This window comes from Medicago truncatula, chromosome 3 (assembly GCF_003473485.1).
Source record: "Medicago truncatula cultivar Jemalong A17 chromosome 3, MtrunA17r5.0-ANR, whole genome shotgun sequence".
NCBI classification, from domain to species: Eukaryota; Viridiplantae; Streptophyta; class Magnoliopsida; order Fabales; family Fabaceae; genus Medicago; species Medicago truncatula.
The window spans coordinates 29,510,253-29,527,242 of record NC_053044.1 but is presented as its reverse complement, the minus strand read 5'-3'; the positions used below and the strand labels follow the sequence as shown (position 1 = coordinate 29,527,242).

General features: G+C 29.5%; 2 protein-coding genes across 2 annotated transcripts in view; both read left to right on the top strand.

Annotated features, from left to right (window-relative positions):
• The window catches only part of LOC25490950 (uncharacterized), a 70,331-nt gene that overhangs the window by 23,699 nt on the left and 29,642 nt on the right, over positions 1 to 16,990 (top strand). The window contains exon 15 of the mRNA XM_039831303.1: positions 16,775 to 16,941. Coding sequence (XP_039687237.1) covers positions 16,775 to 16,941 — 167 coding nt within the window. The remainder of the gene's footprint in view (positions 1 to 16,774; positions 16,942 to 16,990) is intronic.
• The window catches only part of LOC25490945 (probable disease resistance protein At4g27220), a 43,157-nt gene continuing 26,265 nt past the window's right edge, over positions 99 to 16,990 (top strand). Inside the window, exons 1-3 of the mRNA XM_039831306.1 lie at positions 99 to 410; positions 479 to 568; positions 8,440 to 11,436. Coding sequence (XP_039687240.1) covers positions 8,440 to 11,436 — 2,997 coding nt within the window. The 5' untranslated portion in view covers positions 99 to 410; positions 479 to 568. The remainder of the gene's footprint in view (positions 411 to 478; positions 569 to 8,439; positions 11,437 to 16,990) is intronic.

Here is a 16,990-nt window from a genome sequence, read left to right as displayed (position 1 = left end):
CACAACCACCTTGCAAAGTACTACTCATAATGCTATGTAATCCTTTAAACAAGACAACTACCACAACCGGCCATATTTATATCTACTACTGTAATTTTCCAGTCCAACTTTATAACCAAATAAAGCCTCTACGTCTCCATATCCTTTCTCTCTGTCAACTTTATTAAAATCTTATAAGTTCTACCATATACCATCCTCAAATGTCCTCACAACATTACCTTATCACTAATATTCAATGTCACTTCAACAACCAAAATGAATCTTGTTAGGAAAAAAGTTCTCAAGAGAAAGATATATTTTTTTTTTGAACGATAATAGAGAAAGAGAAAGAACCTTATTTACACAAATTTACGGGAGTGTATTATTCAAGAAAAGGTTTCAGCAGAGTGTACACAAATTGAATTTAACGGGTTAGTTTTCTCTAAAGCATATTCAAAATGTTATATTAGTGTCTCCCTGATGATTTTGTTTCTTTCAGGCTTCTGCTTGCAATTGGAGAAACATGGCTTCTGCTGGCCGCTGCTGATTTGAGAAAGGGGAAGATTCTTTCTTGTGTACAAGAAGCGAGGTAATCAAGATATCATATTTTATTTGAATTATTCTTTTTCATAAAAAAGAAAATTTGAGTTTTTTTTTAAAAAAAAACAAACTTTATTGTGGTAATAATTTTTTTATTAATTTTTTACAATTATTTACTATTTGTTTCCTTAAATTTAATATTAGGTTTGATTGAAAAAAGACCCATAAATGTCTTAAACTTCTTAACTTTTTCTTTTTTGGGTTTTTAAAAAAATAAATAAAAATAGTTGAAAAATATCATTTTTTGCTAATTTGGATGTGCCACACTGGCGTTTAACGACCACGTTAGCACTCTTTGACAGAGTTGTATAACTTAAAGGTTAGTTTGGTATTTAAAAAAGAGTTTTGTTATTTGAACATTCATTTTTATGATCTTTAAAAAACATAAAGAACTAATTTGGTAAGAGCAACAAACTTAAAGGAGCACATGATGCATTTATTATCTAACTTTTTCATAATGTAATAAATTTATACATATTTGAATTTGTATATTGTTAATGATAATATAGGCGGTTCTTCTATCACCACAAAAAAAATAGGTGGTTCTTCTATAAAAAAAAATAAAAATAGATGATTAAAAAAGTCAGTATGCTTCCATCATTTTTTGTTTTGTTTCCTATTCCTTATTTTGGTTTTGGTGTAATATTTATTGTGTACAATGGCCAATGGGTTCATGCCTCATACTCATTTTTCGTTAAACTGGATCATCTATCATTAACAGAGGTACTCAAGAATATTGACCTACAACATTGGATCTAATGACAACTGATTATCATATACAAATCTCCTATGTTAAGAAAATATAATCATCATCATATGAATACCAAGCAAGAAGATCATACACATTTATCATCATACAACTAGCTACACATTAATTACTAACTTAATACTCCCTCTGTCCCTATATATAAGACCCTTTTGCTAAAATCACGGGAATTAAGATAGTGAATATTTGTATTAAAGTTGTTTGTAATTACTATTGTTTTTACAATTTTATCCTTTAAGAAAGAAGGTTAGTTTATGTTTTCAACATGTTATTTATTGTTGATTGAAGAGAAAGATGTATAATAAATAAGGGCATGTATGTAAAGAAATAATTAATGTAGTTGGAAATAACAAAAGGGTCTTATAAAAAGGGACAAAAAAAATTCTCAAAAGAGTCTTATAATTAGGGACGGAGGGAGTATATCATCAACACATCTTATTTCAATTCTTACATATTTCTACCACAATAAGGTTTATTCGTCTATTCTATCAATCATCACCTAGTAACGAATACTAATCATGATGGCATAATTCATTAATCTCTTAACATGATAGCTTTTTTTTTTTTTTTTTTTTTTTTTGAGGGATAACATGATAGCTTATATTAAGGCATAATAATCCATACATAATAGACTTTATCATTTAAGAAAACATGATAGCCTTTATTACAAACATATTAATCCTTATATATATAAATATTATCAATACATAAACATTACCCAGATTCTAACTCGCCTTTAATCGATTAACTAAGTCCCTTAATCAGTTAAACAATCACCTAATCAATTAACTAAGACCCTTAGTCATTTAAATCAATATTTAATTGATTAGCTAAGACTCTTAATCGATTGAATTAATATCATAATTTATTAAACACTTACAAGTCTATTTTTTTTTTGTTGAAAGAAAACACTTACAAGTCTATTGGAATCATAACTTAGGTATTATATTATATGGTTCTGATCATCACTTAATCGATTAACTATTAGATCTAATCAATTATTACAGGTTCTACCATCACTTAATCGATTAACTATTAGATCTAATCAATTATTACAAGGCCTAATAGATTACTTAACAAATACAATCGATTGTCTCTATTAAAATCATAACGTATCATCACTTTTTTTTTTGAAGGAATAACGTATCATCACTTGGCCAAATAACGTATCATCACTTGGCCAGTTGTAGGTTAGGTTACTCATTTAATTGATTATTCTTACCATTTAGTAAATTATTTTAACCAACTAATTGATTAATTTATTTAATTATTCTATAACATTTAATCGATTTTTTTTTTATCAAGTACTCTAATGGTTAAAATTCACATTTTAATGTAAATAAGTGTGGTGTAAATAGTTCGAACTCTAACCCTGCATATAACAATGTATTGTCTCGATCAACTCAACTATGTTTAGGGGACATTTAATAGAATATTTAAGGGTTAAGAGTGCTTTACAAAAATATTTGGATTCGGTTCTTGAAAAATAAAAATTCTTCACAATTGCACCATATGCCTTATGGCTCAGCAGATACCATGAGGTGGCATTGTCAAGACATTTTTTTTGGTCTGCCATGCGTGAAATTCATTTAACACATCATATTTTATTTTAAAAAAGATAAAAAACAATTTAAAAAATCTGAAAATTAATTTTTAAAAATCCATAAAAATTGAAAAAAAAATCAATTTTTCTTTTCAAAAATTTTAAAAATAAAATAAAAATCAGAAAAAACCTTCCTATTTTTTTTCGGATTTTAAAAAATTATAAAATAATTCAGATTTTTTTTTTAATTTAAGAATTGAGCCTTTTTAAAATTAATTTTTTTCTCAATGTAAATTTTATTTTTTGGACTTTTTACGATGTACAACCGTTTATTAAATTATCATGATGGATTTAATTTACAATTTCATTTTCAATTAATAATAAAGTTAATCAATTTGATAATTTTTTTTTATGGTGTCCGGGGTTTGAACCCCGAACCTTGCATATTTTAGATATTTGTTGAGACATTGCCAATTTTAGATAAGATTTCATAAATATTAATTTTGAAAAGAATAAATTCCTTTTACATAACTAAGTATGTAAATTGATGTATCATTCTGTACTTGTATAATATTTTTAAAATGTTTAATTCAGTAAATATTCTTTTCACTTATTTGAAATGGAAAATTTGCTTTATCTACTACGTATAAGATATAATCCAAGTTTAAGTGATTCTTTTTAAGATTTTCCAACTTCATTATCAACGATATCGTCAAATTGTTTCTACAAATAGTTCTTTATTTTTATTTTTTGTGAAGAATTGGAATTCTATATCTATTTCAAAATCAATTTCTTTAAAAAAAAATTATAACAGTTTCAAAATCCTTTTCCCTATATTTTTCAAAAAAAAATTAACTAGATCATTTAATCGTTCTATAAGAACATTGATACGCGTATTCTCTTAGATTGAAATTTTTTACTAATTGAATTTATTGCAAACAATATCTCATACCAAATAGTCATTGCAAAATCTCAAAATTTTCAACACTCACAAGTTGATTCAACTTCAATTTTTAATTTAATTTCGTCCCTAACTTCATCTAATTTCAATGCGACTTTCTCAATATAAACCTAAAAAAGTTAATACTATCTCAATACTAGTAATACAAACATATATATATATATATATATATATATATATATATATATATATATATATATATATATATATATATATATATATATATATATATATATATACTATTTATAAAAGACAAAAAAATCGGAGCCTAAAACAAGGACTCTATTGGCATAATGGTTGAGACGATCCTGATTATATCATACAATATCACACACGAGTTGTAAGCTTAATTAGTAAGCACTAACCTAGGATGTTGTATATTCTAGGAATAATAACAATCAATCTATGAAGTTATACAATTAAAGGAATATCTAAAGATTCTTAATTTTTTACAACAAAACAAAAGTCACCATCAAGATGATAATCAATGAGTAGAGAACGCACCATTAATAATCATATGTGGAAAAAGAGTCATCGATATGCGGTGGCCTGATCTAGAACTCGGAGGATCCGAAGTTTGGCAACAACATATGGGGCTCAAGCACAAGGAAAGAAATTGTGCCTTGAGGTGTGTGCATCCGAAGATGGCACCGAAGAAATGGATGTCGTGCACAATGGAGGATTTCACAGAGGTATGGTGGTGGCGCTCGATGTTCGGTTACACCTGAAAAGTAGCAGGTGGTATTTTCACAGTGGGAAAGGGTGTCAATGTCACTGGAAAGGATGAGAACAGTGATAAACACCTGCTGAAAAATATACAACCGCTCCAGGAATGAATCACTGCTAGTAGGTGGTGGTGTCGGTGGCTAATGTCGTTGCTGGCAGCAGTGAATCACTGATAAAGTTTACAATATTAGAACATGTTTTGATACCGGGTAAAATATGTAAAACGCTGTAAATTTTACGCAACACTAATTTTTGTGATTAATGTTTCTTATTTTCTGTGTCCTTTTCTCTTCTTCGTATTCTCTCTCACTAATTCTCTCTCTATTCCCTTTTCCATTCTTCTTCCATGTTGTTTTCTTCAACAATTTCTATCAACAATTCCAGGTAACTGAAGCTAGTTTTACGCAACACCAACGAGGTCTACAATTATAAGTTAATACAATCTCTTCATTCTTAAAAAATGTACCCTTTACTCATGTTTGTCCCAAATCTATAGTGAAAATTGAAAAATCAAATTAAACCACAAACAATTTTAAATCAATAATGATAAACTGTCAATTTGTTCTTATCTATCAATTGAAAAAATCTACCATTTACATATGTGTATTTGTTCTTTGCCATAATTACAATAACACTCTTCGGCCAGCATTTCATTCTCTAATCTATTAATCTTCTATCTTACGCATATTACAAAGAACAAAAGTCATAGGAAAGGATTTAAACTTGATTTTCGTCAACTGAAAATGGAGGAATTGAAGTCATTTTTTTTTAAGAAAGGAACACGGCAGCAATCAAAGGGAGAGAGAAAGAGCTTACACCCCACAATTAATCACAAGACCTAAATTACAATTTTATCCTTTAATTTTTATTCTTTCAAAAAGCAAAAAAAATGGGTCTTTGGTCCAAATGAAAAAATGGACCTTCACAAAAAAAGGTAGGTCTATTGTAGCAAACCTATATATATATATATATATATATATGTGCGTGTGTGTTTTTTATTGTAGAAATCAAGATGAAAATGTTTTTAATTCTCAATAAAAAAAAATTCAGGAAATTGTGCAATACACAAAGCCTAACCAAAGTGTATTAATCGTGTGTAAGTTTAATATTTTTTTTAGGATCCTAAGCAAACTATTATGTGTAACTTGGATAATTTCCTTTACCCTTCTCTATATCATATTATATTTTAGGGATATTATTCTCTATATCTCTCAATTCTCTATCTTACCAATGGCCTGTAAATTGTCTCACCATCCTATTTTTAAACAACACTACCTCAATACAACATTGATTGGATTTCTCCAAAGAGACCTACTAATGAATTTAAGTTTAGACTTCTTATTCCTTAAATATCCATAAGGAGTTTCCTTCTCAAAGATTGATGAATCCTCATATATAACAGGCTCTTTGATATACTGAGGAAGAAGGGCCAATTTGTTTTCCATCATAGATTGATTATTCCAATGAAATTCAATCTATCCATTTTTAATTTCAATAATTCCTCAATCTTAAAAACAAATAGCTTACACAATTATTTATTAAAAAATATAATAGCTTACACATAGGTATAGTTAAAGCCTACAAATAACTCAAGTTTACTTTATATATAGCAGATAGATAGTTAGATGCCAATTTTTTTTAGAAAGCTAATTTAGAAATATAGAGATCGTAGTTAATGGTTTTAATTTATTTTGGTTGAATCATTTTTCTTAATGAATTGTCTTAAGGACTTGCAACAAATTTTATGTCATATTATATAAATTTATTTAGTGTTTTCCGTAAGCAAACTACTTTTTTTTTTAGGATCCTAAGCAAACTATTATGTGTAACTTGGATAATTTCCTTTACCCTTCTCTATATCATATTATATTTTAGGATATTATTCTCTATATCTCTCAATTCTCTATCTTACCAATGGCCTGTAGAATTTCATAGTTGAATTAATAGAAATATAATAAAGGGTGAGAATAAACAATAGTTAAGGATTGTGTCAAAAACCACTAATTTGTGACTACCACATGAGTCAAAGAGAAGTGAAGAGTGAGGGAACAATTGGACACTCTCTGGTTTTCATTACATGCCTCTTTCTATGATTTAGAACACCTTTTTACTTCACATAATCTAAGCTTGCATTGTTCTCATGGAAGTATTGTACTAATGTGGCACTCTGTAAAGATTTTTCTCACTATTTTTAATTTAAACCAATTTAATGTCTAATTATATAACTTCTACAACAAAACAAAAAATCTGATGCTTTAAATTAAATATATGTAAATGTATATATAATTAAAAAGGACGGAAAATTGTGCTATTCGATTCAAAACCAAATGTTAAATAGATGTGTATTTCTACAATTAGTTACCTAGGATACTTAATCTTATAAGAAACTATTCAATTAAAAACATAATAAGAGTATTTTTCTCTTATTACAAAGAGATAGATACTTGATCAAATTAAACCAACACCTATGGATAAAGATTCTTAGTTTCTCTTGTTCGACCTTTTAGGATTTTTGATGTTGAGAGTTTTGAGTTTCTTGTAAGCTCCATCAAAATCCTCCTCCATCTTATGGCAATTAGTTGAGAAGGAAAAATATCTAATAGTTATAGTAACAACCACATGTTGGCTTGGAATAAAAATGAATAACAAAAATATTCATTGTTTACTCTTTTTTAATATGTTTCCTTCCACATGTTTAGTGAACTCTTGATCCCATAACAATGTTAAATAAAAAATGATAATGAAAAAATATTTTAATTTCAATAAAAAATACAACCACCATTTCATATATGAAGTGTCCTTTCAACAAAATTCTCCCTTTTTCCAAAACCTGTGTTTGTGAAATGAAAGAAAAAATATCCATTAGAGAATACGAAAAATTATAGATAGAAACACACACTCACGAAGCTTGAAGAGAGAATCAAAACTATAAAAAAAAATGAAATGGAAGAAGAAATGAGAAGGATAACATAAGCAACATATATATGAGCTTAGAAAAAATGAGGAGCTTTATAGTAAACTTGTGTGTGTAAGATGATTGACTAAGAATATGAATAATTTTTTTTTTTGAAGAAGAATATGAATAATTTTAAAATGTAACCCCTCGCTATTAATAAAATGGATTATAACACATTCATTGTGTAACTTCCATGAAGTGAAGTAAATGGAGAGTTTTTCCAATTGATGGAAAATGAAAGATTAGATAGTAAGGAATGGCTAGCAAAGAATCAAGAACAAAAGAGAGCCACATGGCATAAGTATGAGAGATTAGTTACAAAAGGGAAACATTGGTGAAGTAACACATAAGTAAAATGTAGTTTAGAATACATGTATATATATATATATATATATATATATATATATAGATAGATAGATAGATATAGATAGATAGATAGATAATATAGAGATAGAGATAGAGATAATAATATAATATAATATAATATAATAGATAGATAGATAAAGATATGAATATTGTCATGTTTGGTTCAACGATTATTTCAAATATTTTTAGTAAATTTTAATAAAGTATTCTTTTTGTTTTTATTTATATTTTTAATTATTATAAAATTTATATTTACAAAAAGATAGTAATTGTCCGCTTTTTAACCATTTTTAAAATAGATATGGTGTAGACCTCAGGTTATATTTTGTTTTCATAGAATATTTGTTACATATTGTTGAAAAATATGTAGCATAAATAGGAGTATATTGATAAAGAAATTATTAATGCATTTTAAAATTTGAAAGAAAATCTTTTACAGAAATTTTTTGAAAGAAAAATGTCATATTTCGGAATGGATGTAGTAATGTTTATTTAAATATAAGTTTTGTATTTCTAACTTTATTATGTTGAACTTGATTTAGATGGAGGGTTGCATGACTGAAGTTGTGAAGACTCTTGTTGAAAAATTGTTAAACAAGGGAAAAGAAAAATCACGCTATTTACTTTGCTTCACACGCATTGTTAAAGAATTCAATGAAGAAAAGGAGAAGTTGGAAGCAGAAAATGCAACTATGAAACAACGTTTTAAAGTGGCAATCGAAAAAGGTAAAGATATTCAATCTAATGCTGAATTTTGGGAAAAACAAGCTGACGGGCTCATTCAAGAGAACACTGAGACAAAACAGAGATGTTTTCTTGGATTTTGCCCTGATTGTATTTGGAGATATAAAAGGGGAGAGGATTTGGCAACCAAGACAAAAGTGATTAAAGATCTAATAGAAAAGGCAGAAAAATTTGAAAATATTGAAATTACTCGTGGTCTTCCTGGTGTTGAGCGATATTCTTCTAAGGATTACATTTCATTTGAAAGCAGAAAGTTGAAACGTAAAGAGCTTTTGGATGCACTAAAAGATGACAGCAACTATATGGTTGGATTGCATGGAATGGGGGGTTCTGGTAAAACTACATTGGCAAAAGAAGTGGGTAAACAACTGAAGACATTGAAGCATTTCAATTATGTTATCGATACGACAGTTTCATCTAATCTTGATATAAAAAAGATTCAAGATGATATTGCCGGATCCTTAGTACTGGAATGGGAAAACAAAAATGAATCAGATCGACCTAAAAGTTTGTGGAAAAGATTAACCAATGGTGATAAAATTCTTGTGATATTGGATGATGTCTGGAAAAATCTCAATTTTGATGAGATAGGGCTTCCAAATAGTGATAATTGTAAAGGATGCAAAGTTCTTGTAACCACACGTGAATTGGAGGTATGCGAACAAATGGAATGTGGAAAGACAATTCAACTACAACACTTAACTGAAGAAGATGCATTGATCATGTTCAAAATGTATGCCAAACTAAGCAATATTTCCGACATAAGTATTCTTGATAAGGTACGTGAAATCGTAGCTTTATGCAAAGGATTACCAGTTGCAATTGTTACTATCGCCAGAAGTTTGAAGGGAAAAAAACATCGTGCAGAGTGGGATCTTGCCTTGAATTCCTTAAAATATCCTATGTCCATGGGCAATGTTGAAGATCATTTGGTTGACATTTTTAAATGTTTGAAGTTTAGCTATGATAATCTGAAGGATGAAAAAGCAAAGGGATTGTTCCTCTTATGTTCTGCATTCCCTGAAGATGAAGAGATTTCTGTTGAACTTCTAACTAGGCTTGGTATAGGAGTCAACCTTTTTGGGGAAGGTTATGACAAATACAATGATGCTCGAACTCAAGTAAGTGCAGCAAAAAATAAACTCCTACGTTCATGTCTACTGTTGGAGACAGAGAAAGGAGATGTGAAGATGCATGACTTGGTTCGGGAAGTAGCCCAATGGATAGTGAAGGAAGAGATTCTAGCAGAAAATTTATTTGAAAAAAATCAAAAGTCATTGGTCGAAAAGAGTAAGAATATCAAAATTTTGTACTTCCATGGAAAACTAAGTGAATTATTTTCCTCAAAAAGTCATTGGTCTGATGGCTCTAAGCTTGAGATTCTAATTGCAAAAGAGTGTGAGTTCCAGGATGTCCACACTTCATTCCTTGAAAATATGGCAGGGCTTCGAGTTTTGATTTTCTCAAATTCAAATTCTGCGAGACATTCATCATTAGCAAATTCAATTAAGTTAATGATCAATATTCGTTCTCTATCAGTTGAAAAAGTCATTTTGGGGGACATCTCTGTTTTGGGAAGCCTGCAAAGTCTTGAGACTCTTGAATTGCATTATTGTGAAATTGATGAATTTTCCCGTGAAATTGCAAAGTTGAAGAAACTTAGATTGTTGTGCTTGAAAGAATGTGAAATTAAAAACAATAATCCATTTGAAGTTATCCAGAGTTGCCCATCACTTGAAGAATTGTACTTCTTGAAGAGTTTCAATAAATCTTGTAAAGAAATAACCTTACCTAGATTGGAAAGGTATGTTCTCAGTGATTTTTATAGATATTGGGATGCTTCACAATTAAAAGTTGTTGCTTTACGAGAAGATTATTTATCAAAAGCAACATATAAGTATGTGATACAAACATCATATTGTCTTCATCTGTTTAGAATGGAGGGATATAGAAATCTCATGCCAGAGATGGTTCCTATAAAACAAGGTATGAATGATCTAATTGAGCTTCATTTGGAAGGTAGTTCACAACTACAGTGCCTTGTAGACACTAAACAATTTCAAAAACCAATTGTTTTCTCAAAGTTGGCTGTACTAGAGCTTGAGAGAATGGAAGCTTTGGAAGAATTATGCAATGGTCCCATCTCCTATGACTCAATGAAATTTTTTAAAAAGCTGTATATCAAGGAGTGTGAAAATTTGCGAAGCTTGTTTAAATGCAGCCTAAATCTCAGCAGTCTAAAGATTGTGGAATTAAAACAATGCTCAAAATTGGTTTCTGTTTTTGAACTATCAACTTCTCAAAGCTTGCCGCTGTTGGAGAAATTGAAAATAGTTAATTGTAAGAAATTGGAAAACATAATTGCATTTGAAAGAACAGTAACGGATGTCACAATTGAAAATAGTTGCTACTCATTGTTTCCAATGCTGAAAGTTCTTCATATTGAGAAATGTGACCACTTACAATTTATACTTCCAATTCTCTCTGCTCGAGACTTTGAGTTCTTAGAAGTTATCAGAATAAAATGTTGTGACAAGCTGAAATACATATTTGGCCAACACCAAGATGTCAAACTCACATCACTAAAAGAGGTGGCGATTGTAGATTTGCCAAATTTCATCGACATATGTCCACCCAAAGCTTCATCCATTTCCCAAGATGGTTCTAAGCCACAAACACAACTTGACACTATCAAAAGCAATACATTCTCTATGTGTTGTTATAGATACAAACTGAAGAGTACGAAAATCCCATCTGTTTCTGAGGATCAACCACAAGACTGCTCAATCTCATTGGTAACCCTCTCTTCTTTTTTTCACCTTCTCTTTTAATAGATAACTTGTATCTTATATATTATTATAGCTTTTGTGTGTATAAAACATGATCATAAACCTGAAGATTACTTACTATTAATTTTGAGTTTCTTTTCATTGGGATTATATAATTACATTGCAGGAATCAAATTCACATTGCCTTGACATATGGGAACGTGCTCAATGTCTTCTAAGACAATCACATATCCTGTGCAATACTAAAGAGATTGAAATCTGTAATTTTCCGAAGATTAAATCTGTATTTATCCAATCTATTGCTCCAAGAATGTTGGAAACTTTAATAATTTTGCACTGTGAAGAATTGAAGCAAATAATAATAGACACTGGAGATCATAACAGTACTAGTGGCAATAATTTTGGCAATGTCTTCCCAAAATTGAAAACGCTTTGGGTTGTAAATTGTGTGCAATTGGAATACATATTTGGACACTACAATCATGATCATCTTCCACCTTTCGACAAAAGATCTATGGACGGTACAATCATCAAGGTATCCCTCTTTCAAAAAAGGCAATTTTTTGAAATAGCGATTTTTTTTTTAAAAAAGGGAAATGTTAATCAGTGCTCCAATCATGTATTCCTTAAAAAAAAATATATATTCCTTAAAAAAAATGTTTCAAAAAAAACATTTTTTTCTTCACAGTTTTCTATTTTGGTAATATTTTAATTTGACATTATGCATTTTATAATTATATTTTGGGTACATTATGCAATCTTATATCATCCACTGCCTATTATGTAACCAATATTACTCAAAAAAAATATCATGTAACCAACAAAGTAGTCATAAATTACAATCGGAAGTGTTGTATACGTAAAAGATGATGGCCCAGGAATAATTACTGTATACATACATTTTCCCTATAAAAAAAAATTACTGTATATAATATAAAATAATATGCCTTAATTTCCAGTAATTTAAGAATATAATATAAAATGATATCTTATTTAATTTTAGAAATGTTATTACCATATAATATAAAATGATATTTTTTTTGATACTACCATTTTTAAAATAATATGCTAATATATTTTGTGCGCGTACAAATAGGAATTGAGTGGCAATGAAGAAAATGGACAACAAATGAACTTAAGTTTGGAATCCATTTGGTTGTCTGATCTGCCTATGATGAGGTGTCTTTTTGTGGGTCTCAAATATTCATTTGTCCTCAATAACCTTACAAAGATGGAAATCGTTCGATGTGAAAAATTGGAAATTGTTTTCTCCACATCTGTTTTAAGATGCCTACCACAATTGGTTAATCTAAGAGTAGAAGAATGCAAAGAGTTGAAGCATATCATTGAAGATGATTTGGAGGATAAAAATTTTCAGTCTTCAAACACATTCTTCCCAAAGCTAGAAACACTGGTTGTAACAAAATGTGACAAGTTGAAATATGTGTTTCCAGTCTCCATTTGTAAAGAGTTTCCTGAGCTAAATGTTATGATAATAAGAGAAGCAAATGAGTTAGAGGAAATATTCAAAAGTGATAAAAAAGATGAGATTGAAGAAATATCCAAAAGTGAAGTTCAGATTCCAAATCTAAAAGCTGTAGGATTTGCCAACCTACCAAGCCTCTGCCATGCCCAGGAAGTTCATTTTCAGGCAGTGAAACATCGTTTTATACATAGTTCATTTTCATGCAATATTGAAGGTGACTTTGATAGTTGGGATTTCATGAAAGGTACAAACTTGACCAAATATTGTTCATAACCATTACATGTTCGTTCTTGAATGTGTGTGTTTTACAAATGCAGACTGCTACAAAGTCCGTTAGAATATAATGACATGAATATATAGTCACTTTCTATATGAATATATATCCTTTCTCAAAGATTTCAAAATTATATGTTATTTTAATTGCTTCTGAAATATACACATTTCTCTTATAATCTAAAGCATATATATTATGATGCTGTCAATGATGTCCAAAGGTTATTTGTTTTATCTTTAATATACACATTTCTATGTCTTTTTTAATATTTAAAAATTAACTAGTTGGTTTAAAGAATATAAACAATTGAAGCATTTAAACAAGAATGGTTCTTGAATAAGTATTTGTAATATGTAAGAACTCATGAAAGCTTAACAATAATACTTTACTAATAGAAGCTTAACGATAGACAGATAAACAACTGTACATCTAGTCAACAGTTTCATTATTTGAATTACAATCTAATGATGTTATTCTATAATATTTTATATAGATGATTATTATTTGAGTTATCAATTTCGCCAAATACGAAGACAGAGCGTCAGAGCAGCATCAGAACACAAGCCGACTTCTCCACAGGTGAATACAATAAGCATATAAAAATGTCTTTTTGTGCAAATAAAATTAAACATTATTAACAATAAATTCAGAAGTAATTTGTAATTAAGTGTTGTGATTTCAAAAGATGCTGAAAAACTGCTTCCATGCAGCTAGTGCATAACTGCTAGCTAGGCCATGCGCCTCACGCAAGGCCTCGTGCCACCTTGGATTATACTACAATCTTTAAATATCATTTTACATTTAAGCAGGGTATCCAGATATATGTTGAAGAAGGAAATACATCAGCTCATTTAGATGTAGCAGGTTCATCATCAGGACAGTTAGTTACTTCTGAGTGTAAAACATCTTCACATGTGAGTTTAGAGTTGTCATGTTTTTTATTCATTATTTTCCACGCAGTTGCATTCCTAAGAATCAAGTTTTAAACTAGTTTTTGTGTAATTTTTGTGTTTAATCTACTGCTTTTCAATCTTGGATCTAAAGTTAACGCAAAGTGTTGTTCTGAAATTATTTTGTTTTCTACTTTTTATTAAATCTGTTGTCAAATTAAGCTCTCAAGGGCATCTGAAAATGTGTCATTTCTAGTGTAACTTTCCCAATTTTATTTTTAAAAAACAAGACTCTTCCTGACTTAAACATACATATTAAGACTTAAGATATGATAATATCATTTGTTGATTTGAATCTGTGTAGGAAGATGATGATAGCGAAATAGCCATGAATTCTTTTTCCATTTCCACTACTGAGACCAATGACCAAGGTGAAAATGCTTTGAATATATTTTTTCTATTCTTATGTTACTTCAAAATTCATCATCCTTTTGATTTTTAACTCTGTTATTTTTCAAATGATGATTCTTTGAAGAAAGTAAGCTCAAATATTGAGGAACAATTTCATAAGGATGATGATATAACAATTTCATAATTTAAACCCTCTCCTAGCATCACATCTCCTGTTGTATATAATCTCCTCCGGTGCCTTGTAAAGGTATTTTATTGTAAAATCGACATAGAATAGCAAAATCAAAAATTCTAAAATCGCAATTAAAATTGATGGATTCTATCAAAATAAAAATAATGTTAAAATACTCCCTCCGTCCAAAATTATAAGTAAAAAAACCTCAAATCACACTTATTAAGAAAACTAAAACATAAGAATTTAGAGTATAGTTTTTTGTGTTTTGTCTGGAATAAGTTTCATGGTAAGATGTAAAAACAATTTTCATTGGCTATTTATTGTGGAGAAAATGGAAGAAAGAGAAAATTGAATGTAATTGGCATTTGAATTTATGAGAATAAGCAAAAGTTTTTCTTGAAAAATATGGTTTTTTAAAAAAAAAATAGATTAACCAAGTTGCTTGGGCTCCAGTGGCAAGGAGCTCCTTCCAAGGATGTACCCGGGGAATACCGGGTTCGATTCCCACGGGGAACAACGCTTGTCCAGTGTGCATGCCTCTACGCATGAGCCGGATTAGTCGGCCATTATTAGTGGGTCGGAAACCGGTGCGACAACCAAAAAAAAATAAAAAATAGGATAAAAGTTTTTTTTTTCTTACATTTTGGGACAAAGAAAATGAGTTTTTTTTGCTTATATTTTGGGACAGAAGGAGTATATGTTATAAATTGCATCTCAAAGTTTCACAAAATACTTATACATAAATGACTTAAAGTCTAGATGTCAAATATGTCTTAGTAGTCATAATAATGCGAAACAACTTAGACAAAATACTTAAGGCAAAAGACTAGATGTCTAACAAAATACTTAAAAGCAAAGCATAGATTCAATCATAAATCACGAAGAAATCGTCAATTATATGGATTATCCCCAATCATATCAACACGTCCATCAACCTCTTACGGTGAAGTAGGCATAACAATAAAACCATATCTGCGGGTACCCGCTAAAACCAAACTCAATTTGACGGGTTATCCTTGCTTTGACCGGATTAGGGACGTATGAGTTTGGATTTTTCCCGATTTCAAAACACGGGTATGAGATATATCTATCCCTAACCTATACTTAAACCCGTCTTGAATGTAGATAATCAATTTATTACCTTTTTTTATATAAATTGAAACCCAAACCCTAAATCATTTCACACAGTTAGAGTCTCCATCTTTTAGATGACACTCACTTGTCATAGTTCTCATTTTTCTCCTCCCATATCTCACACTCTCGGCCTCTCTCTTCTCCATCATCATAGCCATATAACGTCATCATCTCTTTAGTAGATAATACATTACAACATTGAACTCACGACTGAAAAGTACTTTTATTTTTATTAAAAATATTATCCACTGCGGAGATGCCCAAATCCATCGGGGACAGGGATGAGATTCGATTTCTCATACCCGCTCCACCTCTCCTTATTGTTATGCCTACTGTGAAGAGACCGTGTGGTTTGAAAGGATAAAAAAACTTGATTTTTTATGTTTTCATAGAACCGGGTCATAGGTATAATCCGGGTCAAGTGACAAACCAGATTAAAATTGACATCTATCATAAAAATGGATAGAATCCTTCAAAATCCTGCGATTTTCATGAATTTCACAATTTTGTGCGATTTTGATACGATTTTATTAAGATTTCGTCTATTTTTAGATTCTGCTATGGATTTAAATTGTTGATGGTAAGTTATGTCACAAAATCTTAAATTTAGACTAGAAATACACTAACATGCATGTCACTATCACTTTCTATATGAATATATATCCCTTCTCAAAGATTTCTAAAAATGTATGTGATTTTAATTGCTTTTGAAATATACACATTTTTCTGTTGGAATATATATATATATATATATATATATATATATATATATATATATATATATATATATATATATATTATAATGCCGTCAATGATGTTGTAAAGTTATTTATTTTATCTCTAGTGTACCCATTTTTATGTCTTTAATACTTAAAATTTAAGTAATTGGTTAATGAATATATTGAAGCATATGAACTAGAATGGTTCTTAAAAAATTATTTCTAATGACGTCAATCTATAATATTTTTCTATAGATGGTAAACTGTTTGGAGATAAGAAATTTCTATATCGACAATTACCAGAAGAATTATTCAAAGGCCAAAATGCTTGTGATGAAAATCCAGGTGCAGAAACCAGTAAAGATTTTACTGCTGGGAGTGAAGTTCAAGAACCATCAGAACACCAGTTGACTTCTCCACAGGTCAATGCCAATCTATTGATAAAAATGTCTTTGAATCAAATATGATACT